This window comes from Puma concolor, chromosome A2 (genome assembly GCF_028749965.1).
Source record: "Puma concolor isolate L17-30 chromosome A2, mPumCon1.1.hap2, whole genome shotgun sequence".
Taxonomy (NCBI): domain Eukaryota; kingdom Metazoa; phylum Chordata; class Mammalia; order Carnivora; family Felidae; genus Puma; species Puma concolor.
Window position 1 is genome coordinate 29665939 of NC_141668.1, and position 13496 is coordinate 29679434.

General features: G+C 39.8%; 2 protein-coding genes across 16 annotated transcripts in view; both read left to right on the top strand.

The window, feature by feature from the left end:
* The window catches only part of CADPS2 (calcium dependent secretion activator 2), a 553951-nt gene that overhangs the window by 154106 nt on the left and 386349 nt on the right, over nucleotides 1–13496 (top strand). The window lies entirely within an intron of this gene.
* RNF148 (ring finger protein 148) lies at nucleotides 9313–11062 on the top strand. The gene has a single exon (XM_025929582.2). The coding sequence runs from the start codon at nucleotides 9991–9993 to the stop codon at nucleotides 10918–10920; it is 930 nt and encodes a 309-aa protein (XP_025785367.1). The 5' UTR covers nucleotides 9313–9990; the 3' UTR covers nucleotides 10921–11062.

The following is a 13496-nucleotide window of genomic DNA, read 5'->3' on the forward strand; positions in this document are numbered from 1 at the left end:
ATTTTGTCTAAGTATCTGTGCCTATTTTGTGTATTAGGAAAGTCAGTTACTTCTTCTTTAATGGCCTTATGAAGAAGAAATCCCATAGTGCCCTGGATTTTAGCATCCCCTGTTTCTCAGGGCCTGGTGCTTCTGGGATTGTCGTCAGTGTGTGCTCCGTGCACTCTGCTGTTGTGTCCTGGCTGTTTTTTTGTTTGTTTTGTTTTTCCCTTTAGACCAGCCTTCTGCAGAGGCTTTCTTTGTGTGTTGTGGGCAGTGTTTGGTCCCTGGTCTGAATGTGCTAAGTTTAACTAGGTATGCTTTGATCTACTTCTGAAATGAGACCTGTCTGTGTTGCCACTAGGACAGAGGACTTGGAAAAACCCCAGGGTTGGGGGTTGTGGTGTGGGCAGGGGTTTGGGCTGGTCTTCTGAGAGAGGGGTTCCTGCAGGCCAAGACTGAGGCAGGTGTGACTGGGAAGGATGGTTCCATCATAGTGCAGGGGTTGGGACTTGGTAGGAGCAAGTTAGGTGATGAGTACGGGCACCGGCTGGTTCCTGCAGGTAGCCCTGTGCTCAATGCTGAAGGGTGGGGAAGAAAATGGCACCTGCCAGTTCTTTTGTTACTGGTAGGATCTCACCCTCGATACTCCCTCTTTGGGACATGCTCTGAGACGAGCAACTAACCTTCCAACTGTGTGCCCCAGGTGCTCTTCAGATAACTGTTTCCATACTGTTGGTCCACAGGCAGTTTGCCCTTCAGCACCAGTATCCTCCAGCCTCTCCCAGGGCCAAGCATGCTGACCCAGGCTTTAAAACTCCAGGCTTTAAGCTGTGCTTGTTTCAAGAACTCATGAAATCTAGGTCCTCTCACTTTCCAAGCCACTTGCTGTAGGGGTTCATTTTCCCCATGTACTCCCCTATGTGCTAATCTGCCTCTCCCCCTTCTCTGCAACCACGTTTATGATCCAGTGCTCTCCCACCTTCTTTGATGTGGCTTCCGCTCTATCTTTAGTTGTGGAGTTTGTTCCGCCAGACTTCATGTTGATTTCTGGGATATTTAGTATGATCTCATTGTTGTATTCCTAGGATAAAGGGAGCCTAAGGTCTTCCTACTCTGCCACCATCTTTTTACAGTCTACTTTCATTTATATGGGATGTCGATCATTTAGTTTTTCCACCTGAGTAATTTTAGTGTCCTCAATAAAATAGACAGTGGAACATCAGTAATTCAACTATGTTGCACAGAATGAAATTCTTTACGTGTAGTTCACACACACTTTGCTTTCTCACATGATAACATCTGTCCCTTAAAACTCAAACATCTTTTCCTAAAAACTCATGGATAGTTTGAGTCATTGGTGACCTGAATGTTCTTCTTCGAGTTTAATGTGGATTAGTAATATAACAATTGGTGAAACAAGGCTCCTTTTCAACATAATGAACAATATCATGTCAGAAAAGCTAATCAAAAGCTTTACTTCTTTGTTTTGATTTTATAGGAGGTCTGTGGGTGTGAGGGAACAAAAAACACCTTTTGTTTGAAGTTGGTCATGTATAGTGCACAAAAATAATAACTAAGCTCTGTGACTATTTTCTTGCTCCCTCTGAGTCCCAAAACCCTTTCTCTAAAGGGCAGCCATGTTAACTGTTTAGTTGGAGATGGTAAGAGGCATTTATGTAGAGACTAGGTCTCTAGTCTTTAAGAGTGAATGTTACATGTGGAAAAGTGATAGCAAATAGTCTGTCAATATAGAGAACTTCTTAGAATTATAGGATTTTAATCAGCAGGTTTCTGGGGATTGTAGGATTTGACCACATTTTTGGCTGGGGAATATAGAAGGCCTTCTGGGTTGCTGAGAAAGTTGGTGTCATTTAGAACTTTGTGCTTTAAATATTACTGTTGATCTAATCTAGGGCTTTGAGGTGCTGCAATGCGCAATATTAATCTGATACAGTTTTCTTATATTGACCATTTGACATATGACTTGAGATACAGATATGTTGATCTATAAACTAAAATAATTTTTTTAATGTTTGTTTTGAAAGAGAGAGGTAGAGAGCAGGGGAGGGACAGAGGGAGCGGGGGAAAGAATCCCAAACAGACTCTACACGCTCAGCGTAGAGCCTGATGTGGGGCTCGAACCTATGAACCCAGGAGATCATGACCTGAGCCGAAATCAAGAGTCAGATGCTTAAACGACTGAGCCACCCAGGCACTCCTAAACTAAAGGGTTTTTGATTCAGTAGAGTCTACTTAAACATTAGAAATAGTTATTACTTTATGGCTGTATATTATTCCATTTTTCAAGTATAGAGCTATGGATGGAATTTATTTCACAGAAAAAAATGTCAGACGGATGGCCTCTGATCTTGTGATACTAAATAAGCCTTTGCTGGACAACTGTTGTCAAAGTAATTCTTAGCTGAGGGAAGACTTGTCACATCATTGCCTGTTTTATATATTTTTTAAATGGGTGGCTGTACAAAGCAGAGGTTGCCAGAGCTGCTGATGGATCTTAGTATTTTGAAGAATAAGTACTTGAAAAGACACATATTTGACAGGGACCCTGAGCGCTAGTCCCTGTGCTAGTATAGGGGCAAAAGGGAGGAAACCAGTTTTATACAAATAAGTTAACATTACTCACCAGACATTTTAAGTCAAACTGAACTGGGAACAGACATAAACATCTAACTACATGTAATATACGGCAGGATTGACTGTCAAATAGATGTAAAAACAATGTGTCATAGGAACAGGTGCTTTTCTCTGGGGAGATTGCAGAGGGAGGATTGGGATGAGTCGTGAAGGATGAGAAGAATGTTATTAGGTGGAAAATGGAGGAAATAGGCTATCTAGAATTGGGAAGGGGCGGAAGGGCCAGACCTGTTGATCAAGCCTCTGCCATGCCAGTTGTGTGCTTGGTGATTTCCGAATAAACGTGGAGGCGGTCATCTGATAGTCCACCATCCATCGCGCTGAGAGGCTGACATTACTTCCCCATCGTACAAGTGAAAAAACAGGCTCACTGTGGCACCCCTCACTCAGCATGTGGTGAAGACTGGGTTTCCCGGTGGGTCTGTCACATAGCTGGGTGCTTCAGCAAGTTGCTGCTAGCATGATGACGTCATCCTCCTGTTTTTTTCTCCTCTGCTGCCTCCCAGGAGGGATTAAGTTACCTCACAAATGGGTAAAGGTTTTGTGACCGGTGAATTGGAAAAATATAACTGATTTAAATGGGAAAATCTCCTTAATTGCCTCTACCCTGCTATTTCAGGTGGCTAAGAGCTTACTCAGAGTTAAGTGTGCTCTGCAGGACTGGTCTTCGGAAGGCAAAACAGAAACCTTCAATGAATGACTTTGGCTTAGGAAGGTCTGGAATCTACTTGAGGGTTTTAGAACAATTTTAAAATGGCAGAGCCTCAAAATCGGCCTTCATACCCATTTGGTCCTCAGTGTTGGCTCTTACTACAGAAGCAGAAAAAGTCTATTGATAGAACAGAACAAGTTCTTGGCAGTTATTCAAAAGATTCCTTTTTTTTTTTTTTTTTTTTTTTTAGTGCATTACCTATTCACCCTTTCAAACAAAACTACAGACTAAATGATCGAGTTAATCTTAAGATGTGTTTTGTCCCAACTCAAAGAAAGATGATCATACAATCAAATACAGTTCTTAATCTTGTGTTTACTTAAGGATGTTCAGCTCCTTCCTCTATCCTTCTTGATGCAAAGGTTACAGTGTAAATAAAGGGGTTTTTTTGCCCCAATTACTTCTCAGACTGGTTACTAATATATTCCTACTCTATTGATTACCATTCTATATTCGAACTAGGTAGATGGAGAAGAAAAAAAGGTATTCAATTTAGTGTTAGTTATATGAACCTTGACTTAAATTCTGAATGCAGAAGAGAATATAATTTAGGTAGTTTGTTTTATACCCATTAGAATTTAAAGACATTTGGTCATACTCTACCTGCTCATTTATCTTTGTATTCAAGTATGGCTATAGGAAATCCAGTTTGGAGTATTAAATATACAGAATTCAATATTGAACTCATGCACATTCTAATTATACCCAAACTGAAATTATCACCCTAGTAACGGAAAAACAAAATACATACATTATTGAATGAGGAATAGTATATATTAGGATATAGAGGATAATGACACTGAGTTTATCCAGCCTTCACTAAGAACTTACAATAGATAACTATATGTGCTAGATACTGTGCTAGAGGATGAGTACTGAAAATGAGCCATTGAGTCCTAGCTGTGAAGGAAGTTAATGGAGTAGATAATTCTGTAGAGGGAGCTCTGTCAGCTGCTGCATTATAAACCATCCCAAACTCCTGTATATCCGGGCAGTTTCTTCTTTTTATAAACTGTAAAATAAGAGTCAGTATGTGTTATTGCTCAGAAGTCTAGGGTTGACCAGGTGAGTCTTCAGTTCTGTGTGGTCACCTCACGATCATGTAGACCTCTCTGCTTATCAAGGCCTTTCACACATGTTGGTCCATCTGTAGACTGATGTAGGGTGGGCTCAGTTAGGCTGCCTGGCCTCTCCTCCACTTAGCATCTTGTTAGTCAGGCTAGTTTTCTTTACTTTGAGGGTGGTGGGGTTCTGAGAGCTGGGGAACAGGGCAAGACGGTAAGGCTTCCTGAGGCTTAGACTCAGACCTGACATGTCTGTACTTCTGTTCTAGTCTCTTTACTACTTAAGTTCAAAGGGTGTAGAAATAGATCCACCTCCTGATGGAAGGAACTGCTCTAAGCCACATTGTTAGGGCTGTCATTAGAGGGAGGGAAGTAATTGGTGTCGTTTGCAATCAGTGTACCTACCATAGGAACAAACCCGCTTATTAGAAGGCATAAAGCCTGTGTAAGGTCTTCTATAGTGACTGCCGCAATAGGAGTGCAGGAAACTATAAGCTGTTTGAATTGAAGAAGATAAATTTCAGGATTGATAATTGTAGAAAATGAGACCAGATGAAAGCAAAGAGGACCAAGCTGGAGAGGCTTGTATTTCATTCTTGGCCGCTTGGGTGTTATCCTTTGAATAGAGCAAGCCATCTAAAGTTTTAAGCAAAAAAAGAATGCCATTGTAAACTTCATTACTTTTTGTCTATAGGTTGCTCTGGCAACAGAATGAATCCAAGGTGATGGGAGATTAGATAACGATGCTATTGCAAAGTTCTACACTGTGGGAATGATTTTGAAGGCCAGACTAAAGCAGTGGAAAGTATTCACTCAAGTGTGATAAAACCTGACCATGCTAACTGCTCATTCACACAAGCTCTTTTGAGCCAACACTGTTAAGTGTTTGAGTAAGGTTAGCATTCCCCGTCCTCCATGTCATGGTGGCTTCTTGGAGCTTTGGTGCTCCTACACTAACTAAACTTTCCTCCTGCATCTGTTAGGCATGCCAGTAAATAGAAATAGTAATCCTGGCTTACGTTAGTGAAGAAATGGTGGTTGGTCATGTGGTGATTTAAAATGTGTCTGCTTTGGGGGCACCTGTGTGGTACTGTTGGTCTTCAGCTCAGGTCATGATCTCATGGTTTGTGAGTCCGAGCCCCCACATCGAACTTGCTCCTATGAGCACTGTACCCCTTTCTGTGACCCTCCCCCTGCTTATGCACATGCTGTCTGACCTTCCCCCGAAAAAAACAAAAACCTCACATGTACAGAGAAAAACAAGTGTCTACTAATATACTTAATTACCAGAGCCTTTAATGACTTTGAAAGTCATTAAATTGGTTAATATAAGGAATAATGAAGAGCCTGAGTAAATTTTGGGGTTTTCATGTATCTGTACCTGTTCTAGTACATAGTACTTGACTATCCAGGTAATTCCCAACTTCATGTTATTTAAAAAATTTATTGTCTTTCATTTAAGCATATTCAGAACTCCTTTCTGTGTTCAAGAATATTAAGAGGAGAAAGCATTTGTATATTAAAAATTTTTTTTATTGCATATGTCTGAGAATATGTGAGTAGTGATTAACTTATGAGAGAAAATGAGAAAATACATTATGAGAACTTAATTTACAATAAAATATATAATTTTAAGTTGATGTAATTCTGCCTTTTAATATTCTGTTCTTGCCAAATCCTAGTATGCATTTAGTTACTGGCAGAAAACTTACATAGTTTTCAAACTTTAAGTGAATCCAGTGTGTTTTGTGGATTCTTAGAGATCTCGAATATCATAGCCCTGGATACTGTGACTTGTGGAATCATTTATTAAAGTTTCTTCAGTATTGCCTGTATCTTACAGATACTATGTGGGCAATGCTGAGTGAATGCATTTGGCTATTTCTGTCCTCGGGGTGGAGATTTCTGGAAATTTGAGTAATGAAAATTATAACCTTCTTAACATTTTAGGTGGAACCTGAAAGTTAAGATACAGAGATGCCTATTTCTGATTTGTGCATAACACTTTTCTACTACCTAGATGATGACCTCCTTAATAGAGGGGCCGTGTTGTGTTCCTTGTGATACAGGCTCTAGCCCTTGTCAGTGTATAGTGTGTATTACATGTTTGTTGTGGTTAATGATTATTTAAATATCATTCCTTTGGGTAAAAGGAATTTAGAGCCTGTAGCTGCTGTGTTGTTTACCTACTCACGTGGCAGTTTGTACCTTTTTCCTTTGGTGGGAGAGCACCAGTAAAGGGGATCGTTATTGATATATTGGCAATTATAAAAGCTTAATTTATGATAAGAGCTCAGATATCCCATGGAGAAGTAAGTTTTGTGTTGGTTCCTTCCTCACAAGCCTGTTCTATTAGTTTATTAGCCTCAGCATTGACATTTTGGACCAGATAATTATTTAACTGGGCTATCCATGTACACTTTGGAATTTTTAAAAGCATCCCTGGCCTCTACCAGTACATGCCAATAGTATTCTGTCATCGTGGCAGTCGAAAATGTCTTCAGGAGCAGACAAATATCCCCTGGAAGGGAAAATTGTCCCCTATTTGGAAACCACTGTGTTGGAGATAAACAGTTGTTTCTGATAGTTGCGTGTATTCTGGGACTCCAGCAAGTTCTGTCATTGCCTTAATCCCCTTACCTTGTAGTGAGAAAAATACAATGAATTGGTAAAATTCTCAAATCATTTTTCAACCACAGGACCTTGAATTTGAGATGTGTTACTGAGTCAGAATATAGTTCCTGTTTAAACTGTTTACCCTTAAGAATTAGCAAACCAAAACAAAGTTAGAATTTTTTAACCAGATTTACTGAGGTATTGACAAATGGACAAAAATTACACATGTGTAAGGTGTACAATGTGATGCTTTGGTACGTGTACGTTTTGAAATCGATCACAAACTAGTTAACCTATCCATCCCCTCACATAGTTTCCATTTGTGTGTGTGATGAGGACACTTGAGATCTACTTTTTTGGCAAATGTTGAGTATACAGCATTCTTTCCTGTAGTCACCAGGCTGTGCATTAGGTCTCCACAACTTAGTGATTTTTTTTTTTTAATAGAAAGAAGGAATTCATGTTTGAAGTTGTGTGTTTTCCAGGTGTAGTTGACACAAAGTGTTACGTATTTTCAGGTATATGCATAGTGATTGGACAAGTTTATACGTGATGTTCGGCCCACAAGTGTGGTAGCTGCTATCTGTCACCCTACAATGCTGTCACAATACGATTGACTATGTTGCTTACTCTGTGCCTTTTAGTCCCATGACTTAGAGAATTACTTCTTAAAATCCAAATGTTAAATAATCCTACAGCACCTAATGTGATGATGTAAATGGTCTTCCTAGTAAGGCTTCACCTGGTCAACGTTAATGGGCCAGCACTTGACATGATTTGAAGCTAGGAAGAGTCCATGTTCTGTGTGTCTTCATAATAGTCCAGATGTGAACTGAATGATGAGACAAGTTTCATGGTTTCCAATTTTATTTTTATAAGTGAATATTAAATATTACAAGGAGTACAACTAAATGCTTTTGTCAAAACGGCAAAATTGTCAACATGCCTCAAATTTTTTTTTTTGTCCCTTTTGTATCCCGAGGGCGTTACGGTATGCCTGGGGCTTAGGCTACATTCTATATAATGAAAATGATAAATGTTTGAGTGTTGCCTGTTTATTGAATCTTTGAAACAGACTTCAGGTGAGACTTAAAATTAAAGCAAATAAGCATTAAAGGATCTTTAAAGCACTAAGGATGCCATGGTTTGCAGCAATAAACTAACAGTGATTTGTGGCCATTGTGGTCCTCCTTTCCTCCACCCGCTACTACCCTTCCAGTTACCAGATCTGTTAATTCAACCTTTGAAGTGACTGACTTGTCTGTGCCTCTGCATGTTTACTACTATTTCAGGAGTCCAAGCCACTGTCTACCTAAGCTCCCCTCACCACTCTTCTCCTCCAACCCGCTCCCCGCATGAGACAGCCAGAGTGTGCTTGATCACGTGTCTATATCTTGAAATGTTTATAAGTCCACCTCCCCACCTTGCAACCCCTTTGGTGTGTTTCTTTTGTCCTTGGGACCCAATCCAAAATCCTGGTGTAACATTTACAACCCTGCACGCTGATTGCTGTTTGCCTTCCTCCCTCATTACCTTTTGCCCTCTCTTCTCCTGTTTTGCCAAACACACATTGCTTCAGATCCTTTCATTTGCTGTGTTCTTTCCTGTGTTAGGGTCTTGAAACTGCCATTTCCTCTGCCTGAAATACTATTCTCAGCTCAGGTAATTCTGATTTATCTTTCAAGTCTTAGTGGCACTAAGTACCACTTCCTTGGGGAGCAATGCCTTGGACCTCTAATCAAATTTGTGTCCTTTTATATTCTTCGGATAGAGTGTTTTCCTTTCAGCGACCCTATCAACTTGCAGCTACATGTTTGTGTGTGTTTGTTTAAAATGTGTCCTCACTAGGGGTGCCTGAATGGCTCAGTTGATTAAGCATCCGACTTCGGTTCAGGTCATGATCTCACCATTCACGAGTTTGAGCCCTGCCTCAGGCTCTGTGCATCAGCTCAGCCTAGAGCCTGCTTCAGATTCTGTCTCCCTCTCTCTCTGCTCCTTCCCTGCTTGCACTCTCTCTCTTCTCAAAAACAAATATATAACATATATATTTATATAATATAGATTTATATATATATTTATATATAAATATAAATATATATGTATATACATATATATAAATCTGTCCTCGCTAGATAGTAAGCTCCACACAGTAGGTGCCTGTCTGTTTTTGCCTCCAATGTATGATCCGTGCTTAGTGTTTGCCTAGCACATAGATTCTTAGTAGCAATTTTAGTGAAAAGTTGAATTTGCCTTGTGAGTTGGCAATGTATCAGGCTTACAACATGTTTATTGTCCTCATGTTGAATCTGAGATAAGCATTTAATTTTGAAAGAGAGTAGAAATGATTTGTTCCTGCTGCCCGTAGATTAGCATATTGGGTAGCATGGAACCATGCATGAGAACTGGGGACTGGCCAGCCACATGCACGAATACATGAATGATTTCTACTTTGCTTAACAGACAGAAAAACAATGAATATAGAGTGGTATTAGGCAGTTTTCACTCTATCCAGAACTAGGAAAGAAACTCCGGGCTTAAAAACAAAAACTTGCCTGTTTATTGCTTTACAGTTTATCCAAATTGTTATATTGAGTCCTTGCTTGGTGGTTTTTTGGCCAATAGAATTTCAGCATGCAGTGCACTAATATCAACTCCTGGATTGGCTTAACTACCTCTGATGTCACAATATCCCCCTGAGGAAGTCATAATTTGCTTGAAATCACATTGTACTAATAACAACTCTTGTTCTGTTTCATTACAAGAAAGATAATCTACCAAAAATAAAAATGCTGGAGGGAGGAACATACCTCTGATCAACACAGACTTTTTTCCATTTATGTGCTTTAATTATCTGCTGCCAACAATTGAAGTTAGCTTCTTTGCTATTTTTTTTTTTTTTTTTTTTTTTTTTTACAACTGATGTTTTGTTTTTGGTTTGTCAGTTAAGAGGCAAATGGAGGAATGAGCCTACTTAGAATTACTCCTTCAACTCATAGTTCTGTTTCATCTCAACTATTGAGGCTTAGCATCTTTCTACTACTTAGCCTTTCTGGCTCAAAAGGAAAAGCCATTTGGACAGCCCACCTGAATATAACATTTCAGGTGGGAAATCGGATTATATCTGAATTAGGAGAGAGTGGAGTGTTTGGAAATCATTCTCCTTTGGAAAGGGTGTCTGGTGTGGCGGTACTTCCTGAAGGATGGAATCAGAATGCTTGTAATCCTATGACCAACTTCAGCAGACCTGAACAAGCAGACTCTTGGTTGGCCCTCATTGAACGGGGAGGCTGTACTTTTACACATAAAATCAACGTGGCAGCAGAGAAGGGAGCAAATGGGGTGATCATCTATAATTATCCAGGTACGGGTAACAAAGTATTTCCCATGTCTCACCAGGGAACGGAAAATATAGTTGCAGTAATGATAGGCAACTTGAAAGGCATGGAACTTTTGCATTTGATTCAGAAAGGAGTCTACGTGACGATCATCATTGAGGTGGGAAGAATGCACATGCCATGGCTGAGCCATTATGTCATGTCTCTCTTTACCTTCCTGGCTGCCACAGTTGCCTACCTTTTCTTGTACTGTGCTTGGAGACCTAGGGTGCCCAATTCTTCCACCAGGAGGCGAAGACAGATGAAAGCAGATGTGAAGAAAGCTATCGGTCAGCTTCAACTGCGAGTGCTCAAGGAGGGGGATAAGGAACTAGATCCAAACGAAGACAGTTGTGTTGTTTGCTTTGACATCTACAAACCCCAAGATGTAGTACGTATTTTAACTTGCAAACATTTTTTCCATAAGACGTGCATTGACCCCTGGCTTTTAGCACACAGGACATGCCCCATGTGCAAGTGTGACATTCTGAAAACTTCAACCCAGACAGTCTTCTGAAGATGTAACTGAGTCTTTCCAAAGGTTAAAATTAAATGAATTTTCATGTAGTACTTTATGTAGAGAGAAACTCCATCTTCTCTACCTAAGCACTGAAGAGGATGAAAGTTGCATTTTTAAAATAAAACTCCATATCATGCCAGCTATTTGAACTTGTTGTTTTTCTATTAAGTTGTTAGACTTTTTTGTCTTTATCCAAATAAGAACATCAGTATATGTTTAAAAGCAAATTAGTTTTATCTTCAAATTAAAATGATTTTGGTGTTGAGGCTATAGAGAATTAGGCATGATATTTTAAAGTTTCTTTTTTAGATTCATTTTATTATTTCTATGGGTTTTTAAATTATGAAATTGTCAAATTGGTTTCCATACAACACCCAGTGCTCATCCCCAACAGGTGCCCTCCTCAATGCCCATCACCCACTTTCCCCTCCCTCCCACCCTCCATCAACCCTCAGTTTATTTTCAGTTTTTAAGAGTCTCTTATGGTTTGGCTCCCTCCCTCTCTCTCTCTCTTTTTTTTTTTCCTTCCCCTACCCCATGGTCTTGGTCTTCTGTTCAATTTCTCAGGATCCACATAAGAGTGAAAACATATGGTATCTGTCTTTCTCTGTATGACTTATTTCACTTAGCATAACACTCTGTTTTTGATACCTAAAATCTCTATTAAATAAATTTCATTATAGGGACGCCTGGATGGCTCAGCCAATAGAGCATGCAACTCTTAATCTCAGGGTTGTGAGTTCAGGCCCCAAGTTGGGCATAGAGCTTACTTAAAAAGATAAAATCATTATATAATTAGACCTTGATTTAATTCTCCATGGTTAATCAATAGGAACTCTGGTTTCCAAAGGCACTGGGTAGATCATGAGTTCTAAGTAATTGCTTTGGATGACAACACCTCTGGTTAGGTAACTAAAATATTTTAAATTATTATAGACCTCATTTAAGGAAAGCATCACAAAAAAAATATCTCTTTTGTTTGTCAGAGCCTAGTTAGCCTAGCCTAGTGAATTAGCTCTGGTAGCAGATTTCTCTTCTAGAATTAACCTTAGTAAGTGCTTTTGTTTTCTTAAAATGGTGGTGAGTGTGTTTCTGCTTGGGCATTTTGACACAGTTCTAGAGTGGAGCTGAAATTTTGTTCGGCTGCCTTTAAAAATTCTGAGTAGAGGGGCGCCTGGGTGGCACAGTCGGTTAAGCGTCCGACTTCAGCCAGGTCACCATCTCGCGGTCCGTGAGTTCGAGCCCCGCGTCAGGCTCTGGGCTGATGGCTCAGAGCCTGGAGCCTGTTTCCGATTCTGTGTCTCCCTCTCTCTCTGCCCCTCCCCCGTTCATGCTCTGTCTCTCTCTGTCCCAAAATAAATAAACGTTGAAAAAAAAATTAAAAAAAAATTCTGAGTAGATAAACACAAATACTTCTGTGTAACAATGGAGAGGCTGAAAGATTTGGGTTTTGTGTTTGACTAAAATCTCTCTGGATGAAATGCTACACCATTGGTATCAACTTAGATGGCACTTTATGGATGTACACACTATGTACTACACATTTTGAAGAGTGGGTTGTATGGAAATACAATCAGGTTAGTGGCCTTTGGAAAAGAAAATTCACTCTTGGGAGCTGAAGTTTACTCAATAGTATTTGTTTTTATGCCGCTTGGGTTGGGCCTGTAGGACCCTGTTCTTCTTCCCTGCCTCAAGTTTTGTTGACTCACATTTCATAAGAACAACTAGCTCCCTTAGCCCTGGTGAGACCCAGCCAAAACTTTCTCTCAGCATCCTTTGTTGTAAGGACAGACATTTGTGTTCAAGGTAAAAATTCTTGCTTTCCTAGCCAGTGGATAAGAACCACTGAGAGATACCCTCATGAAAGTGTATGCCCCTACACCAGGGGCTGTCCATGTTTGTTAGTCCACAAGTCACTTTGGTATGAAGTCCTTTTGTGCCAGTGATAGAAGTGGAGCAAAAATATAGGCAGAACTGATAGCGTATGTGGGGATGGGGAAGGGCAGTTTCTATCAGGGATGTTTGATTTTAGCAAATGTTTTGTTCAAAGCATCTGTGACCTTTAACACTGCTGTTGGTGTTAATCTAAATGAGGGACCTTGATGTTTTATTAAAATCAATAGTTGCCTTTTTAAAATGAATGATGAGAAGACTGCTAAACAGAATTGTTTCCCCTTATACTCTTCCTCTCTTCCCTCAAAATATTGTTAGATCAGTAACAGATGTCAGTGTCTGCAGAGAAAAGAGATTAAAGTTCTTTACTGCTGTCATCCCTATGGATAGGCAACGTAAGAGTGAGACAAGCGAGGCTAAAGTAATCTAACAGGATACCCTCCTTTTAAAAATCAAAACCAAATCAAACCAACGAATCTGAGCAAGCAGTTGTTAAATAAACTTAGTACAGTGCTTTATGTGATAAATAAAAAATCTATTGTGATCACGTGAGTGAGAAATGGTAGTAACGCTCATTGCTTTTACCACATAATTGTTCTTCATGCTAATTCCTAATTATTTTAAACTTGCCATTTTGTTGCATGTTTTCTCGATTTGTGAAGAAGAGTGATAATGCTGTG